This window comes from Mytilus edulis, chromosome 12 (genome assembly GCF_963676685.1).
Source record: "Mytilus edulis chromosome 12, xbMytEdul2.2, whole genome shotgun sequence".
NCBI classification, from domain to species: Eukaryota; Metazoa; Mollusca; class Bivalvia; order Mytilida; family Mytilidae; genus Mytilus; species Mytilus edulis.
The window spans coordinates 57,700,941-57,721,963 of record NC_092355.1 but is presented as its reverse complement, the minus strand read 5'-3'; the positions used below and the strand labels follow the sequence as shown (position 1 = coordinate 57,721,963).

At 33.1% G+C, this 21,023-nt stretch overlaps 1 protein-coding gene and 1 long non-coding RNA gene across 3 annotated transcripts in view; both read right to left on the bottom strand.

Moving 5' to 3' along the window:
- Window positions 1-21,023, bottom strand: part of LOC139499572 (uncharacterized) — a 322,251-nt gene that overhangs the window by 231,964 nt on the left and 69,264 nt on the right. The gene's annotated exons all lie outside the window — the stretch shown is intronic.
- LOC139499568 (uncharacterized) overlaps window positions 1-21,023 on the bottom strand; it is a 68,315-nt gene that overhangs the window by 15,171 nt on the left and 32,121 nt on the right. The window contains exons 5-10 of the mRNA XM_071288304.1: window positions 15,200-15,409; window positions 14,020-14,559; window positions 13,382-13,488; window positions 9,772-10,225; window positions 7,881-8,662; window positions 16-46 (exon numbers count right to left, since the gene is read on the bottom strand). Coding sequence (XP_071144405.1) covers window positions 16-46; window positions 7,881-8,662; window positions 9,772-10,225; window positions 13,382-13,488; window positions 14,020-14,559; window positions 15,200-15,409 — 2,124 coding nt within the window. The remainder of the gene's footprint in view (window positions 1-15; window positions 47-7,880; window positions 8,663-9,771; window positions 10,226-13,381; window positions 13,489-14,019; window positions 14,560-15,199; window positions 15,410-21,023) is intronic.

Here is a 21,023-nt window from a genome sequence, read left to right as displayed (position 1 = left end):
CATCGGAAATCTTACCTGAACAGTTCTGCTCACACTGTTCTTTCTTCTGTAGAAAAAAAATGCATACATATTATTTGGTCGATATCTCTATTTAGCTTCACAGCAAGGTAATACATAATAATATATAAACCAAAATCTCTGTGCATGGATACTGGACATGTTGTTATGTTTGACAATTGACTGACCACAACCCTTTGTGCTGATTTGAAGAGGAGATGTTCAAAGAAAGGTAACACAAGACATGTCTTACTTAAGCTTTACATATTTGAATGATTGTTGTTGATTGTTTTTAAGATATCTTAACATAATCACTTATCTTTTGATAGAGGTCAAGGTCAGATATACCAAACCAGACAGACATGAACTCCTTACAATCATTTTATACACCAAACATAGTAGACCTACCACATATTATAGTAAACAAGAAACAGACCAAACCACGAACACTTAATATGGACCAATGAACCATTAAAATGAAGTCAAGGTCAGCTAAACCATTTGGTTGAGGCAAATGTCAACTAAGTTAGAGAATGGAAAAGAAAATTTTCGCATTTTTCTATTTGTAAAGTAGCATTTCTCTAGAACATTGTAGAACGGCGAATATGATGCCACCAAAGGAGTAGTTTCGTTAAGGTCCTAAATTGGCCAAAAACAATAAAGACAACATTACCAAGGTGAAAAGATTTATATATAAAACTGGGCAGGATTCTACAGAACAAATAAGAATCAAACACAATTTTAACATGGACAGCCAAAAATATACATAATTGAGGAACATAAGAACAAAAAGGCCCTTGAAACTAGAGGCTCTAAAGAGCCTGTGTCGCTCACCTTGGTCTATGTGAATATTAAACAATGAACACAGATGGATTCATGACAAAATTGTGTTTTGGTGATGGTGATGTGTTTGTAGATCTTCCTTTACTAAACATTCTTGCTGCTTACAATTATCTCTATCTATAACAGTACTTTATGTGGAAAATGTTATTGAAAATCTTCAAATTTTAAGAAAATTGTTAAAAATTGACTATGAAGGGCAATAACTCCTTAGGGGGTCAATTGACTATTTTGGTCATAAGACTTATTTTTAGTTCTTACTTTGCTGTACATTATTGCTGTTTACAGTTTATCTCTATCTATAATAATATTCAAGATAATAACAAAAAAACAGCAAAATTTCCGCAAAATTACCAATTCAGGGGCAGCAACCTAACAACCTATTATCCAATTCTTCTGAAAATTCCAGGGCAGATAGATCTTGACCTGATCAACAATGTTACTTCCTGTCAGATTTGCTCTTAATGCTTTGGTTTTTGAGTCATAAGCCAAAAACTGCATTTTACCCCCATGTTCTATTTTTAGCCATGGCGGCCATCTTGGTTTGTTGGCCGAGTTACCGGACACATTTTTTCAACTAGATACCCCAATGATGATTATGGCTAAGTTTGGTTAAATTTGGCCCAGTAGTTTCAGAGGAGAAGATTTTTCTAAAAGATTAAGATTTACGAAAAATGGTTAAAAATTGACTATAAAGGGCAATAACTCCTAAAGTGGTCAACTGACCATTTTGGTCATGTGACTTATTTGTAGATCTTACTTTGCTGAACATTATTGCTGTTTACAGTTTATCTCTATCTATAATAATATTCAAGATAATAACCAAAAACAGCAAAAATTTTTGGTGGCCATCTTGGTTGGTTGGGCGGGTCACCCGACACATTTTTAAAACTAGATACTCCAATGATGATTGTGGCCAGGTTTGGTTTAATTTGGCCCAGTAGTTTCAGAGGAGAAGATTTTTGTAAAAGTTAACGACGACGGACGACGGACGCAAAGTGATGGGAAAAGCTCACTTGGCCCTTCGGGCCAGGTGAGCTAAAAAGTCAACACATGTAAGACTAAAACACATAATACCCAAGTTATATAGGCTGTTGGTTATCATGTCGCTAACATCATGAACAAGGAGTGTACAGTAAATGTGATGTTAGATACACACTAATAAGACAACACCTTTCTCAACTTATATTTACAATTGTATACAGTTCCTATGAAAATGAATTAAATACAGAGGTCCCTGTTACTTAGTTTTCTAACTTGTCGTTATAAACTTTGATTACTGACATAAATAGCTTATACCTTACTTTGTTTTTCCGTTAAATCTATTTGTTTTTGTCTACTGACTGTACGTTATATAGTGGAGTGACAAATCGTGAATAGTTGCTTATTTAAAGAGTTTAATGGACCGAAATACCTCACGGCTGAAATTTCACATGAAGATAGAGTAAACATTATACTTTCATTTTAGCTCTGTCGTAGAGTTTTCCCACGGTGCAGTTTTTTGTAAAATCGCGTCAAAGTGAGATTTTCTAAATTTTTTACTTTTCATTTTCAAACACAGGAACGATTATTGTAAATCCCGGAATAAAGATATCATAAAACTAGAGGCTCTAAAGAGCCTGTGTCGCTCACCTTGGTCTATGTGAATACTAAACAAAGGACACAGATGGATTCAAGACAAATTGTGGTTTGGTGATGGTGATGTGTTTGTAGATCTTACTTTACTGAACATTCTTGCTGCTTACAATTATCTCTATCTATAATGAACTTGACCCAGTAGTTACAGTGGAAAATGTTAGTAAAATTTAACAAATTTTGTGAAAATTGTTAAAAAAAAATGACTATATAAAGGGCAATAACTCCTTAAGGGTCAATTGACCATTTTGGTCATGTTGACTTCTTTTTAGGTCTTACTTTGTTGTTCATTATTGCTGTTTACAGTTTATCTCTATCTATAATAATATTCAACATAATAACCAAAAGCAGCAACATTTCCTTAAAATTACTAATTCAGAGGCAGCAACCCAACAACAGGTTGTCTGATTCATTTGAAAATTTCAGGGCAGATAGATCTTCACCTGATAATTTTTTTTACCCATGTCAGATTTGCTCTAACTGCTTTGGGTTTTGAGTAATATAAGCCAAAAACTGCATTTTACCCCTATGTTTTATTTTTAGCCGTGGCGGCCATCTTGGTTAGTTGGCCGGGTCACCGGACACATTTTTTTAAACTAAATACCCCAATGATGATTGTGGCCAAGTCTGGATTAATTTGGCCAAGTAGTTTCAGAGGAGAAGATTTTTGTAAAAGATTACTAAGATTTACGAAAAATGGTTAAAAACTGACTATAAAGGGCAATAACTCCTAAATTGGTCAACTGACCATTTTGGTCATGTTGACTTATTTGTAAATCTTACTTTGCTGAACATTATTGCTGTTTACAGTTTATCTCTATCTATAATAATATTCAAGATAATAACCAAAAACAGTAAAATTTCCTTAAAATTACCAATTCAGGGGCAGCAACCCAACAACAGGTTGTCCGATTCATCTGAAAATTTCAGGGCAGATACATTATGACTTGATGAACAATTTTACCCATGTCAGATTTGCTCTAAATGCTTTGGTTTTTGAGTTATAAGCCAAAAACTGCATTTTACCCCCATGTTCTATTTTTAGCCATGGCGGCCATCATGGTTGGTTGACCAGGTCACCGGACACATTTTTAAAACTAGAAACCACAATGATGATTGTGGCCATGTTTGGTTTAATTTGGCCCAGTAGTTTCAGAGGAGAAGATTTTTGTAAAAGATGACTAAGATTTACGAAAAATGGTTAAAAATTGACTATAAAGGGCAATAACTCCTAAAGGGGTCAATTGACCATTTCGGTCATGTTGACTTATTTGTAAATCTTATTTTGCTGAACATTATTGCTGTTTACAGTTTATCTTTATCTATAATAATATTCAAGATAATAACCAAAAACAGCAAAATTTCCTTAAAATTACATATTCAGGGGCAGCAACCCAACAACGGGTTGTCTGATTCATCTGAAAATTTCAGGGCAGATAGATCTTGACCTGATAAACAAGTTTACCCATGTCAGATTTGCTCTAAATGCTTTGGTTTTTGAGTTATAAGCCAAAAACTGCATTTTACCCCTATGTTCTATTTTTAGCCATGGCGGCCATCTTGGTTGGTAGGCCGGGTCACGCCATACATTTTTTAAACTAGATACCCCAATGATGATTGTGGCTAAGTTTGGTTTAATTTGGCCCAGCAGTTTCAGAGGAGAAGATTTTTGTAAAAGTTAGCGACGACGGACGACGGACGCAAAGTGATGGGAAAAGCTCACTTGGCCCTTCGGGCCAGGTGAGCTAAAAATTGGTATCAGATGAAAGAGTAATGTATCAGCTTTTATTTGACACTTTAATATCATATTAACATATAAATTGAGTCAATTGGACGATTTTTAAATGTATGTAACATTTTTTTCAATCTTACCGTCTATCAAAGTATATTACATTTCTTTCATATATCACCAATAGTAAATTATTACAAAAAATAGTGGATCAACCAATACTTAAGAAGTGTTGATATATAAAATTTTGATAGAACATACAAATCAACTTTTACGAGCATTTTTATAAAACTCTTCACATAGCAGTATTACTTCTAAATTCTCACCTCAATAAGTCATGTAACATTCCCCTTTCCTATTTTCCCCTGTTATGAAATGCAATGAATTTAATATGCAAATGCAAGTTTTATATAAAAAAAAAAGAATATATATTTGTATCAATGGTTGTGTCTATGTGCTTGGATAAGTACAGATGCTAAGGTTTAATAACTTTTGAGGTGCTTTTATTCTTGGTTTTCGAAAATACTAATTTTAAACCACATTGGAACACATCCGAAAAATTCCGGAAAATTATTATCAATGCTAATTCCATTAAATAAGAAAGAGTAGCTTAGATAGTTTTATTTAACCTTTACATGTCCAAGAAGAAAACATGATCATGCATTTGAATAAGTGAAAAAAAAAATGTGTGTTCATGTAACGATGAATCAACTTTCGTTAAAACACGCTTCATGGCAGAACCATATGACTGGACAGTAAATTTCCATTCTAGAGACAAGTTGTACAATTTAAGCAACTAAGGTATGTCGAACCATTTGAGCGTGGTGATATTGATGTAAATGACGCAAATTATTAGTCAGGCCATTCATTGGTGAGTTTACTCTACATAAATAACTTCAAGGACAAACCGCTTCAACATTCAGCATGCATTGTGAACTACTTGATGAAATTAAAAATAATTTGCTTCTGATGATTCAAATATACCGGGGCATGATGTTGCTTTTCGAATGCTACAGTGCAGCATGTCTACATTCATTAAGTCTACATGATGATCTATTTGCGAAAGAAAGAGCAAATGAAATTCGTTGTCGTATAGTTTGCCATTTACATTTGTTTACAGATATTGCATTTTGTGAAAAAAATTGTGAAAAGCTGTTTACGATCGTTCGAAATTTCAAATTATTTCTATCTTTGCAATGAATTCCATCCTCTCTGATAAATATTTTGCCTGGTTAGTAGTTTACAATTATTTTCAAATGGATAATGACTACAATGCACTCTCAATTGATATTGAACGGAAATATATACTTTAGCTGAGTGTGTAATATTCCTTTATAAAAAAACCAGTACACACCTGATAAAAAAAATGGTATTGGTATTGTCCAAATTTTTTATGTAAAATTATACAGCTGTTATTGAGATTTCGTCAATGACTGCTTTAAAACCATAATGAAAAAGATATGTGGTATGATTGCCAATTAGACAAATCTCCACAAACAGACCAAAAAGTACATATACAGGCTCCTGACTTGGGACAGCCACATACAGAATGTGGGGAGGTTAAACATGTCAACGGGCGCCCAACCTTCCCCTTACATCGGACATTGGTGTATATAAAAAGAAGATGTGGTATGATTTCTAATGGAACAACTCTTCATAGAGACCAAACGACACAGATATTTACAACTATAGGTTACCGCACGACCTTCAACAATGAACAAACCCAATACCACATAGTCAGCTATCAAAGGCGTCAAAGAGACAATAAGGTTTATTTCTAATGGTGGTAGATCCAAATTGTTCTTCAAGTCATTGAATGCAGATCAATTAGAGATTGTGAGAATTTCTTTGTGCACCTGAAAATAAACATGGGTTGATAATATTTGTAGTTTTACTGTAACTATGCACTATCGCACTACAATGGTTTTGATTTGCTAGAACATGACAAATATTTCTAGCAGGATCTTTTCAAAATCTATGGACTGTGAAGCAATTTTTTGTAGGACCTTTAAGTGACTGAAGAGGCAAATATAAGAACTATTCTGCCGTCTCATTTTGCAAATGAACAGATATTGAAAAGTTTTGCGAGGGGTTGCATCATATTAAAATCATGACACTTATGTTTTATTTCTAATATGGTCTTTTCCTCAGATGTCAAACATGATGAATAGTGATTTTAGACCGGAGGCGTTTCTTCAACCAAAGCCACAAGACAGTTTTTATACCTATTCATGACATATGCAACTTTTTAAAAGTTATTGGACCCCAGATGCCTGGCACACCAACAGCAGTTTCCGCTCTTATAGGATGCGACACGTCTTCTCTTATCGAAATTTAAAAAGGAAGACAATTACAAGGGGTCTGGAAAAAACATGCATGTATCAAAATTTGTCATTCTAGCTGGTTCTTATATTGACACATATTTTGCAGTGAAAATCACTTCACCGCGGATCAAATGACCCCAGAAGCAATGGTCAATCAGTGCATGGTGATACGAATAATAAACTCACGAGTATTGTCGGCGCCATACAATGACATCCACTTTTTTTCCTAGTATTCCGTTTATACCTTTCAAATTGATGTGCATATTGATGTCTAGTGTAAGAGGATTACAAATATACATAGACAGCAACTTTTGAAGCGTAATATCCCTGTGAATCTTTGTTTGTAGTTCACATATATATGGGGCTTTCAAGTCTGCTAAATATTCTATTGTTTATAGATATAAGAAGATGTGGTATTAGTTCTAATGAGACAACTCTCGATCCAGGTCATGATTTGTAAAAGCATTTAGGGTCAAAGTACGGTCTTCAAAACGGAGCCTTTGCTCACACCGAACAGTAAGGGATCAAAAAAATTACTAGTGTAAAACCATTGCAACGGTCTTATCTATTTGAAAAACTAGAAACCAGAAACATTTATGAACCACATCAACAAACGACAACCATGTATGTCTTTGTTTTATAAGAAAAAGGGGACACATCTTCTCAATGTGCTATTGATCTAGTGTTGATTTATTTATTAACATAAAAACAAACTTCATATACTATAGTGACATAAACATGAAGACTATTTTTTATAGTTCTAACATCCTTTTAAGTTTAAATAATCAGAAACGAATTTCATCATTTTTTTCATAGCATCATGGACCGGGTGTTAACTTTACAGTTCTTATTTCTGCTCTATTCTTTATGACATTTTAACAAAACTTTCCCAAAAATATCTTTACATGTGGCCATATATTATTGCATAGATAAATTTTAATTATGAATATTTTTTGTCGATAATTTCCGTAGATAAAGATATTTGTTTCATTTTCTAACATGTTGGAAGCGAGGGTATATATCACTAATCTCTGGTAATCACACATAAATATGACTAGCTATATTTGTGGATCATCCCTAGCGCATGCTTTTATTGAAAAAATTTCTCAGTTAACATGAGAGACTACCGATAAATTGTCCAAAATGAGTAAAATTTGCGATTTTTGTAAATCCCCCCTTTTGACCTTTGATCGCAGTTTAAAAAAATCTGCACCATTTTGGCACTCTACGACATGCCTTAGTCAAAGGATATTATGTTTATCTACAAAATAAGACCAAAATTAGCCATGAGGTATTTCGGTCCATTAAATTTTCAAATTTACCTTATTTGTCACATACTAATATATAATACATACCTTATATTGGTTCCAAACTACCCAGTTTCCGGCTCTGTGTCTTATCTTATGTTTATCACAAACCCATTCGCTTGTCATTGAGTGCAAAGCTTCCTCTTCACATATGAAGCATTTCAACTCAGAACATGAATATTCAATATGGAAAGGTAATTGTTGGCTGTGTTTTACATTGATTGTGGATTGATAGAAATCTGAAATTCTCTCCATTGTTGTAACCAAACATTCCTTAACTCCAGTGGCAATATCTGGTACTATAAGTCCAGCGGAGGTTCTGTGAACTATGTAAAGAAGAACTTTGTTGCCTTCAATACATACACAAATATCATGTGCTTTGTCAAATGAGACTACAACAAATCCTGAAAAGAGGAGTTTTCTCCCTTCATAATGCTTCAAAGTCCACATGCTCAAACATGCACTGATCAGACGATTGGGCAAAGCTGGTGGTATAACAGTTCCTTTAAAAACAAATGCCAAACATATAGCTTTCTCTGGTGTACATTCTGTGTTCATGAAGCTGGTGGTATTTCTTTGTGTGACCATACAGGGAACAAAGAAGTTCTCTACTGGTAAGCGACTTCCTGTAGCTGTATCATATCTCCGTTGCTCTGCCAGAATATCTAAATGAATGAGGATATCAAATATAAACTCTTTGTATCGTAAAATTGGACGGAAGTCTTTTTGTTCCCAAATCTGATAAAGGTCTTCTCGGCGTATGATACCACTTTCTGACATTCTACTGAAAATTACTTGCATTCTTCTTTTCTTTGGCCAAAACCCTTTGTCTGAAAATAAACATACAGAGATAGATCACCCACTGAGGACGGCATGATTTTTTGTCTTTTTTATAGACTATGGGTTGTTTTAAGATGTACACAATTTTCCTGAACATGTTACAAAAGTAGTTTAAACTCTAGAATTATCAACAACATTAAATTTAGATTCAGTTATTAACAATATCTTTATGTAGATTTTCCTGAAATCCGGATCGTTCTCCAATTTGTGTTCTTTTTTTTTTTTTAAATTACAATACGAAAAGGAGGCAATAATTTTGAACTTACAGTAAATAGATAAAGGAATAATATTGTTGATTCACCATTGTCAATGATTGTATTGTATCCATTTGTTTTACACATTTTAATCCAATACTCATCCTTGTTTTATTGTGCTTTTTGGTGTACGGTTTTAGATTTGTTTGTCAATTGAAAATAGTGACTTAAAAAAACAAATACTTCTTAAAAAATTGTGGCATGAACTGTATTGATATTTAACAATGTTTAACACTAAGATAATAAATATTGACCACGAGAAATTAATTAGGAATTGTATATTAAAAAAACGTTAAAAAAACCCAGATCCCCATTGCAAATTAACCAAAACATATTGATTATTAACCAGAAAACTAGGTTGACTACAACTTTTGATATGAATTTTCTACAAATGATACAAACATCTAGATGTAAAGATTATTCCAAAACAAGACCCATTATTAATCTTCAAAACACCAAGCTTTCAGTTGAAAAAAAAACAAACAGTAAAACTAAACTGTAAAATTGACAAAACATTGTTTGACTGGCTATTTGTGTTTGTTCATAAACATGCAAGTTTCTATTCTCAGCTGTTGTCAAGTAAAGTGTATTAAACATCTGAATTACAAACAAACAAACTGACAATGAAATTCATATAGAAAAGTCAGAGGAAAAATCTGACACATGAAAAAGGTAAAAAGACATTTTGATTTGTCAGTGTTCTTTCTGACCAAAGCATTGCTTATTTTAATACAAATTTATAGTTGTTAACATCTTCTCTCTTTGCATATTGTTTGATGTCAGAGATGACACCAATGACATCTTCACCATGTTAAACTATTACATAATTTACAATTTATAAATACCTGTCACAAATGATCTCATCACCTCCACCATGAAAAGCGGGTTAATTATCACATAATCTCGGAGCTGACGGGTGTCAAAGTAGATGATCTTCCCAAGAGAATGTTGGAAGTGAAGGAAATCATGAAGTTGTTCTAAATCCAGGACGGACACCTTGCTGATTGAATTCAATTCTTCAAGTTCTACCAATGACAAGATTTGCTTTCCTGCAGCTACCATCTCAGCAATCTCCAGTTCAAGGGGGACACAAGCGTTCGGCATCTTCTCCCCCCAACATGGATGATCGAAAGTAAGCTCTGTGATGGCTTTCTTCAGTGATTCAATTTCTTGATCATTTTTATCAGTTGCATTGACAAATAATTGTTTGTCAAGGACAAGATGATTTCGTCCCTCGTGGACCTTAAATAATTCCTCTACTTCGCTGTACAATAGTGCACGTCTTGTTTCCACATCCTCCTGGCAAAAAAAAATCCTTGCAATACAGATTTAGAGGCTGAATATGATGTGAAAAAATATAGTTGACGTCATACTCAATTTCTTTTTGTTTTTCTATTTAAAAGAATGTGATAGTACCTATAAAAAACTGTTGATACATTGTACATGTTGTATAATCAAATCGGTTTTGTTTTAGTGTTAACAGACAGTAACCCAACAACAGTTACACTGTTAATCTCTTCATTTTTTGAATTTTGTTTCTACATGCATGTACATGCAATACTGTGTATATAGTATAGTTGTCATGTATTGTTTGTGCTTATAGTCTCTCCTCCGGTACCATGAAAACATGAGGAGTGTGGCAGTTTTTCAACCCGAAAATAGGGATGACCTTTTCATTTTGAAATGATTCAAAAATAAATGGGGAATGTGATCATGGGATATAGATGATGCCAGCGCTAACATAACACATAAAGTTGTAAAGGGACATAACTGATGAATTATAAAAGTGACGTTACCCAAATTTGTACTTGATCTGATATTTGTAGTAATAAGTTTTGTTTATAAGTTTTATTAAATTTGAGGCAATCTCAAGCTAGAGAACTGAAATGTAAATATCAGCTAGTTTTCCATTTGAAAAGGGGCATAACTCTAGAACAATAACATTGACATCCCCCAGAATTAAAAATTGATCTGTATTTTGTAGTAAGAAGCATTGTGTATAAGTGTCATAGCATTTGGTTGAGGCAAATCAAAATTAAAGAGCAGAAACGAAAAATTCATTTTTTTCATTTGTAAAGGGTCATAACTCTAGAACATTTCAATACCCAAATTTAAACTTCATATGTGTTTTATGGTAATAAGTATTGTGTATAAGTATCATAACGCTATCACGAGTTGGTTGACCGTTATGGAATAACCATTTCACAAATGATCGGATATGTTTCTTACGTCATAACTACAATCCCCTTCCCTTTCATGAATGTGACCTACCGAATTAGACTATTTACCATGTTTACCGGATTTGTAATCACATAAGCAGCACGACGGGTGCCACATGTGGAGCAGGATCTGCTTCAGGGCTTCCAAAACGGTCATATATTCCGGTCATTTGTATAATGTCCGGTAAAAGTCCGGCTGGGCAAAGCATGAAACGGTCATATACTTTTTATTTTTCAAGGCTTTTTCGGTCATTTTTACATAATTCGCGATCTTTTTGACCCAACCTTTTGCCTTTAACATCAACACGTTTCCGGTCATAAATGTGACATGATGATTAATTACTATCAAAACAACACCTACTTCAATACTTTCTAATTTTAATCAAGGCTAATTAGTAGTTGGACAGCTGAAATCTACCTGTTCAGGTGATAGGTGAACTATGATCAGTACCGGACATCGTATAAATTGATCGGTTTAATCACAAATATTTTCTTACATTTCAGCGGTTTGTATCTAATTGATTTCGTTCTAAACATTAAAATTATTAGAAATTAGTTTATCAAAATGATTTGATGAAAAATTTTAAGGTTTTAAATAAAAAATCGTCAGAACTATGTCGTATGAACTAGAACACGTGTGCGCATGTGCACAGGTGGGAAATTTAATAATGCATCCTACATTTCTTCAAAAATGCTAAAATTATCAATGATACCTGTATCTAACGTTCAATTCAAGTATTTTGTTGAAGAAATAACGTGGAAAGAGCTTCTTCTCTCAGTCGTGCTTTGTAAAAATACACGGATTTTACGTATCCGTTTATGGTCCATGTTTTACCATTGTCAAGTCAACATCCGGTTGAAAACGAAAGTAGTTTTTGACAATGTCATTTGCACAAATAAAAAGTCTATGGCAGATATGAGCACGCTGATGTGCACACTTTGAATGATGCACTGCCAATTTAACAGTAACATCCTAACATCGTTTTTTTGGAAATGTAATGTCAATCATTGGAATGGCCATCTGATTACCATAATTGCCTTTTGTGACTAAGTCTTAAGGGATTAAAATCGGGATCAGATATGAAATGTCCGGCTGGCTCAAATATTTTTTGGAAGCCCTGATCTGCTTACCCTTCCAGAGCACCTGAGATCACCCCTAGTTTTTGGTGGGGTTCGTGTTGTTTATTCTTTAGTTTTCTATGTTTTGTCATGTGTTCTATTGTTTTTCTGTTTGTCTTTTTCATTTTTAAACATGGGGTTGTCAGTTTGTTTTAGATTTATGAGTTTGACTGTCCCTTTGGTATCTTTCGTCCCTCTTTTGTTTGAGGTAAGCTTAGAACGGAGATCAATTTTGGAACGTACGTACGGGAGGGACATACAAACGGACAAGACTAAAATTGAATGCCCCCTCCGCTATGGCGGGGGTATACAAATCATAATACACTTTATGAAATGTTCATGTCATCAAATTTATCAAAGATCATGACACAAACACACCAGTGTGTTATACATTTTCTTTATGTGAATATCATACCAAAATATTTATTTACAAAATCACATTTGTACTTCTTATCGTTCACATTACTTTGGACTTTTGGAATAGAGTTATTTTTAATCACAATCTTTGCAATGTCATTTTTTAAAGACCATCCTTCTTTTAGTTTGTTATTTTCTGGAATTAAAATTGTTTTTAAAGAAGCATGCTTTTTACAAAATATACGACCAAGTGTTTTTAAAAGCCATTATGTTTAGACATATGAAGTATCTGTTTAACAGGCAATGGCTGAGATATGAACATGATTATGCATGCCCGAATAAATTATGGTTAGTTCTAACCCTGAGGAAACTTTAATGTATCTCTCCTTTAATTCCTTTTGAAATCATGATTTGAATGGGAACAGATTTAAACTAGTATACTACCCTTCAAATGTGAGGTATAAAACAATTCTATTATAAACTATTAATTATTTTCTAGATCACCAAATAAGGTCTTATAGCCTTATAGGTGACAATCAACAAGATCAAATGAATGTTGTATAAAAGACCTATTTGTATCTCTTTCACTTGCCACTGGTACCTTGTGGTTAGCTAAAAACAAGATCTAATTATTTCCTGTATAAAAAAAATTTTGATAGACACTTTTCACTTACCACTTGTGGCTTTTTTTTATGGGAAGCAACAAACAAGATCTTAGGGATGTCTTTAAATGAGACGTAATTTTATCTTTGCTACTTACCACTGGTACCTTGTCCTTATGGGTGGCAACAAACAATATCTTAGGGATACCAGCAAACACCACCTTACAATAGGTCAGGATAGAGTTTACCCAGTGCAGTAGAAAGACTGAAATAAGAATAGAGTATAATATGTGTTTTAAAAGGGGTATGAAAATATTCGTTTTGAAAACTTTACCCTTGGCAAATAAAACTAAATTCTTCTTGTCCAGAACAAAAATTACTTGCCCTGAATTTCTCGATAAATGTTGAAGTATTTTACTGTATGATTCTTAAAACTGTTTTGTGTTACATTTTCTCATGGTTGTGTCCTGTTATATATGTATTGCTAGCATGTACATTTTTCGTATCACACTGTACGGAGTGTGATTTAAAAAAGTGAAACGAAAATCTGCGTTAATTCGATTGGCCTATCCAGCATCCCGTGACAATATAACGGCATTTAAATTTGTAATTTTTTAGGTCAATGATGACTTTCAAAGGTTAAGACGACATACAAATAAGTTAGACTTTTGATCATCAAGATAAGAATGTTTCTTCGGACTATTGGTTTCTAATTGTCATTATGCATGCTATGTTTATTTTTGAATGAAGTATGTTCAGTTATATAAATGTTACAATTCTAATTGATATAAATTACCTGCTGGGGTTGGTGTCATATGCTGCCCTGGAAAACACAGTACATCAGGTATTTCTTCATTCAATCCTTTACTTCCATCAAAAACTACTAGAAACAACGCTCTGTAAGTCATGAATGTCTGGTGTGTTGTATAATAGACATACTGTCCTCCAAAGTCCCAGAAGATGAGCCTGCCAACTTTCATCTTATATTTCCCAGTTTTTAGGACTTTCTCCATTCTCTTTCTTATTTCCTTTTTGGTCATTTTTGTTTTTATTTTCTTCTTCATTTGCTGTTTTTTATACTCACTAGATGACGTCTGTGGGGACACAGATTGAGCTGCTTGTGGCTGTGAAGAAGGTTCATCTGATAGGTTAGCAGGAAAATATGGTGACTTGGAAGCATCTGACTTCTGAGAATTAGTATCTTCTTTATTTTGATTATCACCAGGTTTTGCAACTGATTCCTGTTTTTCTGGTGTTTTCGTTTGTTTACTTTCATCTTCTTCTATGGAGGTCATTAACACCTTATTGTACACAACATCCAAGGCATTATAAGTTGCTGTATGAAGAGATATCAAAATACTGATGTTATCTACTTAATATACAGAATAAATAAACTTTAAAATGAACTTTACTCTGTCTATATCAAAATGACATACTGGTAGTCATCAAAAGTGACTTCAAACCCACTTTAGCATTAAAATTAAAGTAAGAGTTGATCATTGAACCATGAAAAATAAGGTTAATGGATTAAAAACCTGTCAACGATGAGAATGACATAACCAGGAAACATTATGAAATAAAACGTGGCATGATTGTAGATGAGACAACTTTTCAACAAAGTCCCATCGACAAGGTTTAAAACAATTACATGTAAGTGTACGGCCTTCAACATTGACCACACCCCTATATATGGACGGATGAATAGATACACATACGGAATAGCATAATGCCGCTAGGTTGGGCATTAACTAGCATCAGCCAAATTAGTTACAACACAATTAATGTTGAACAGAAAAAACAGATAGCAACCAGCAACAACCACTGAATTGCAGACAGGCACACACAGAATCTAGAGTTAAGGTTGACTAAACATGTTCATTTCTTTACACACTAAATATTGCCTACCTCAGCTCCTTAAAAACAGTAGAAAAACAATAAATTTGAATCCATATATATATATTGATGTTTATTCTTACCTGGATCTATCATAATCCAACTTCTGGTCTCAATATCGAGTCCACAGCGACCTTCAACGAGGGAAATGCCATCAGTCGCATGTCGCCCTTCTGGAACACTGTCCCCAACTAAAAGCTTAACTAGACTTGATTTTCCAACGGCGAACTGGCCAGTTACCATGCAGCGCATGTCAAATGATTCGTAGCTTCCTCTGCCAAACATAGAAGACTCTGAAAATATAAATGTCAAAACTGTCTATTATCAATGTATGGCTAATGATATTTACGAAATCTGTGCTACACCTTAGGAATAGTGACTATTAATAGTAATATTTATGACAAGCTATTTTACTTTTTAATAATACTTCAAAATTTGATAAGATATACCAAAATAGTTCATAATTTGGTATATCTTAACTATAAGATATCTGATAAATCATATACGGTAACTTATAATGTATATGATAAATCATAAAATCATATAAGATATCTTTTGAATTATATAATACTAGAACACATCCGCGAAATCGCGGGCATTCAGAGCATAGTTTAAAGTATGTAAAGTGTTGGAAGAATTTTGTAAAATATTGAATGACTGGAGAATTTCAGCAAAAGTATCATAAGTCGTAGGTTATTGGGGATAGGAAAATGTTTTTTTTTATTCCTCCTCCTTCATTTCCAAAATTCCTAATTTTTTGTTTTCTATCAATTCTAATATGAACATTCATTTAGTATGTTATGAACATTCAAGTAAGGAGCCTGTAATTTAGTGGTTGTCGTTTGTTTATGTGTTACATATTTGTTTTCGTTCATTTTTTGTACATAAATAAGGCCGCTAGTTTTCTCGTTTGAATAGATTTACATCGTCATTTCGGGGCCTTTTAAAGCTGAGTATGGGCTTTGCTCGTGGTTGAAGACCGTACAGTGACCTATAGTTGTTAATTTCTGTGTCATTTTGGTCTCTTGTGGAGAGTTGTCTCAACATGGTAATCATACCACATCTTTTTTTTGTAATCAATGAATTTTGTAAAAGATTTAATGACTGGAGAATTTCAGAAAAGGTATCAAAAGTTCACATGAATAATTTTAGTGCTTATCTGTATATCATGAACATTCATTACTATTAAATAAAGTGTATTTACCCCTACAGAAAAAAAAGTTGAGGGCCAGTTGATGGCCATGTGGCGGACAGTTGAGGGCTAGCTGTTTTAAGCAAAATAGTTGAGGGCTAGGTGTTGAGCATCTTAGCTCAACTCAAACCTGGCCAAGCACTGTATGTTGGATAGATGTCGCTCAACTGGCCCTCAACTGAAGCTGGCCATTAAGTTGAGGAAAAGTTGAGCAATTGATCTTTGGTTTTCATATAGTTGAGCAAAAGTTGAGCTTTCAGACTTTGAAATTTTTGTAGTTGAGCAAAAGTTGAGCATTCAGACTTTGAAATTTTTGTAGTTGAGGAAAAGTTGAGCGTTCAGACTTGATATTTTTTTTTATAGTTGAGCAAAAGTTGAGCAATTGGAAATATGACCTGGTGATATAAATGTTATGTGCGGCACATTTGTTTTATCTGTCTTTAGTGCAAATGGACAGGAAGTATTATTATAAATGTACACAAAGTTTGAGGCAAAATTAAGGGAAGCACATGTTTTCAATTTTATACATTTTTCTGTATTTTAACTTAACTAAATCTTTGACATAAAGATAAAAAGCAAACAGTATTTCTTTTATTATAAGATATATCAAATATTCAAGATTTATGTAATTAACAGTTATTATTAGGGGCAAATCTCAAAGTGATCATACTGTCACATTACCCAAAAGAACCTCAAACATTTAAAATTTGAACTGGGTTTGAGCATGCTCATGGCAAGCAACGATGTCTTCTAGCTATCATGAATAAAATATGAATTTTACAATGAAAGTAGATAAAAAAAGTTACAAATAACTGTATTGACATTGAAAAGTACAATGTATTCTTCTGATGACATGCGACTCTTGGATTTAGGAAGATTGATGTTTAACACATATTTCTGGAAACATCTTTTGGTAAGTACATTGGATTAGATTTGATTTCCACCATTTTGAATAAGTGTATAATTATGGTCTTTTAGTTCAAAATAGTAATATTTAAAGTGTTTTCTTTATAAACTTTAAAGAGTGAAAAAAAAAATGAGACAATATATTTATGCATTAATTTATATATTGTCAAAATGTGTAAGACAGGAGACATGTTTATTTTATTATTAAGACAATTTGTTTTAGAACGTATTACTAATAAAATAAGAATATTCTGATATAATAAATTTGGTATAAACTAGAGATCTATTCTTATTTGCTAGATAACTTCTAAAAAGCAAGGATAAAGCATTCATGTAGTATGTTGTGAGTTGAGATCTTTCAGCAGTATTTTGGCTATAAAAATACACAATTTAAATTTATTTTTTCTACAATGTGTAGTCATCAGTTTGCAATTACCACATAATGCTCAACTTTTTAAGACCTAGCCCTCAACTTTTAATGACCTGGCCCTTATCTATTGGCCACCTAGCCCTCAACTGTTGGCCAGGTAGCCCTCAACTCTAATTGCTCAACTGTTGGACACCTAGCCCTCAACTATGATATTTTCTCAACGTTGCTCAACTAATTTGCATAAAGTTGAGCATTGATAGTTGAGGGCTACTTAATTTGCATGGCAAAAATCCAGCTAGCCCTGCGGCCAGTTGAGCAATGCAGTTGGCCTAGTGATAATTTTTTCTGTATGGGTACTTTCAATTCTAAGTTTACTAATCGATCCATGGTGGTCAATTGATATAGTATACACTGACCCTCTCCATTTAATAAACTCTGTGACCGTCGTGGATAGTAAACTTGAAAATGATAGCAGATAGAATTAAAATACACTTTATTCATAGTATATGTATGTTCAGAGTATACAGAAAAACGCAAACCGGAAATCTAATCTGGATTAAAATTTCGTTCAATGATGGGACAATATCCAGATGACTTTTTTCTCGTTTTTCTCCCAAAATAACTCAATCTGAATAATCATATGAATGGATGACAAATGCGACTATGTACTGTACCTATAGGACACAGAGGCGTGTTGATTAATTTATTGTGGAAAGAAGAGAAGCGACACACAAAATGAGGTCTTCTCGTTTAATAGTATAGATATCTTATAAATTATGTAAGATATCTTATGAATTATATAATATATCTTATAAATATAAATTATATATAAGATATCTTATAAATTTTATAAGATTTCTTATAAATGATATAAGATATGTTGTAAATTATATAAGATATCTTATAAATTACATAATATATGTTATAAATTGTATAAGATGTAAGATGTCAAGTGTATGTTTTATAAGCTACTATGTTTTTACAATGAACTTCTGACGAGGACAATACGTTATATATATATTGACCTGTTATGAGTGTATTAACAGAGGACGAAGTCCGATTCAGGTCAATGCATTCTGATGGATCAATATATATACTTTTTAAATGATATGAGCAAATTAGCCCTAATACAAATACATCGTCAGGCTAAATACTGAAAACGTTCCACTATCGATATAAATCAAGAGTTCATATTGCTTTTCGAACAAGACCAATACGGACAAAAACAGGGCCAATACGTATAAAAGCCGTGTTGGCCCATGGGCTAATACGGGACATTCACTTCCAGTTTAAATTTTCTTACACCATTACTGAACTTAAGGAGTATCCTTATGCCTAAAAAAAATGTGTATTACATTTTTTTTTAACTTAAAATCATAATATAAAAATGTTAAATGATGTTCAATATTTTGTAACCGTTTGAAGTCTTGAAACGGAAATAATTCACAGCCTTTCCAAGAACGACTTCCGATTATTGACACTATTGCATTTCCGTTAATTATTCATCCGAAGCATACGATCCAAGGGTAAGAATAGTTAAACTGTCTGATTTATTTTTCCCATGCCCAGCAACTTTATATTTGAAAAGAAAACTAGAGGCTCCCAAGAGCCTGTGTCGCTCACCTTGGTCTATGTGCATATTAAACATTGGACACAGATAAATTCATGACAAAATGGTGTTTTGGTGATCATGATGTGTTTGTAGATCTTACTTTACTAGACATTCTTCTTGCTACAATTATCTCTATCTATAATGAACTTGGCCCAGTAATTACAGTGGAAAATATATTCTAAAAATTTACAAAAATTTACAAAAATTTTTGAAAATTGTTAAAAAATGACTATAAAGGGCAATAACTCCTTAAGGGGTAAACTGACAATTTCGGTCATGTTGACTTATTTGTAAATCTTACTTTGCTGAACATTATTGCTGTTACAGTTTATCTCTATCTATAATAATATTCAAGATAATAACCAAAAACAGTAAAATTTCCTTAAAATTACCAATTTAGGGGTAGCAACCCAACAACGGGTTGTCTGATTCATCTGAAAATTTCAGGGCAGATAGATCTTGACCTGATAAACAATTTTACCCAATGTCAGATTTGCTCTAAATGCTTTGGTTTTTGAGTTATAAGCCAAAAACTGCATTTTACCCCTATGTTCTATTTCTAGCCATGGCGGCCATCTTGGTTAGTTGGCTGGGTCACCGGACACATTTTTTATACTAGATACCCCAATGATGATTGTGGCCAAGTTTGGTATAATTTGGCCCGCTAGTTTCAGAGGAGAAGATTTTTGTAAAAGTTAACAACGACGACGGACGCCGGACGCAAAGTGATGGGAAAAGCTCACTTGGCCCTTCGGGCAAGGTGAGCTAAAAATCATGGACGTAAAAGCGTAAAAACAAGTTCAGACATGCAAATAAGGTATGTTTCTTATTTTATTTGTATTAAAAGAATATAAATTAGTTATTAAAAGTGTTATGAACTTGCTGTTTCTTAATTGTCCCTGTTATAGATTCTCAATCAAGTGTATTGGCCCTTGACTCAAGTTTCGGGGCAAATACAGCTAACCTCGAATCTACAGGACAATAAAGAAACAGCAATTTAATAACAACATAGTATTAGAAGAATGAAAGTTCTTGATTTGTACATATGTATATAATGAATATGAAAAACGGACTTCAAATTTCTTTCTATGTATTTTAAATTGCATTTTGCAAGATTTTAACATGACATTGAAATATCAATAAATAAGATGAATTTGTTTTATTGTATTTCGGACAGTAACCCTACAGCGGTTGGTCCAAGTGGTCTAAAAGTTCATCACTGATAGATTTTGATCTATTATTCACTGTATCTCCATGTCACGTTTGTACTAACTGCTATTTTTTTTTTATAAAACAAAATAACTGCATGTCACCCTTTTGTTCTATTTTAGCCATGATGGCCATGAATGTTAGTGGATCAAAACTTTGGTTACAATTTTTAAATAAACTTCAGAAGATTATGGCCTAGTAGTTTCAGAGGAGTAGATTTATAAATGTTATAATTAAGTTACATGATGAATAAATTTTGTCAAATTGTCCTTGAAGGGCCAATTTACAATTTTTGTCATTTCAACTTTTAAGAAAATCTTACTTTGCTGAATATTTTTGCTGTTTACAGTTTATCTTTATCTTCAATAATATTCAAGATGATAACCAAAAACAGCAAAATATCCTTAAAATTACCAATTTAGTGACAGCAACCAAACAATGTTATGTTCGGTTCTTCTGAATATACATGTATTTAAGGACTGATGCAACTTGACCTATTTAACAATATAACCCCATGTCAGATTTACTCTATATGCTTAAGTTTTTGAGATATAGGCCAAAAACTGCATTTGACCCCCATGATCTATTTTTGGCCATAGCGGCCTTGTCTGTTGATTG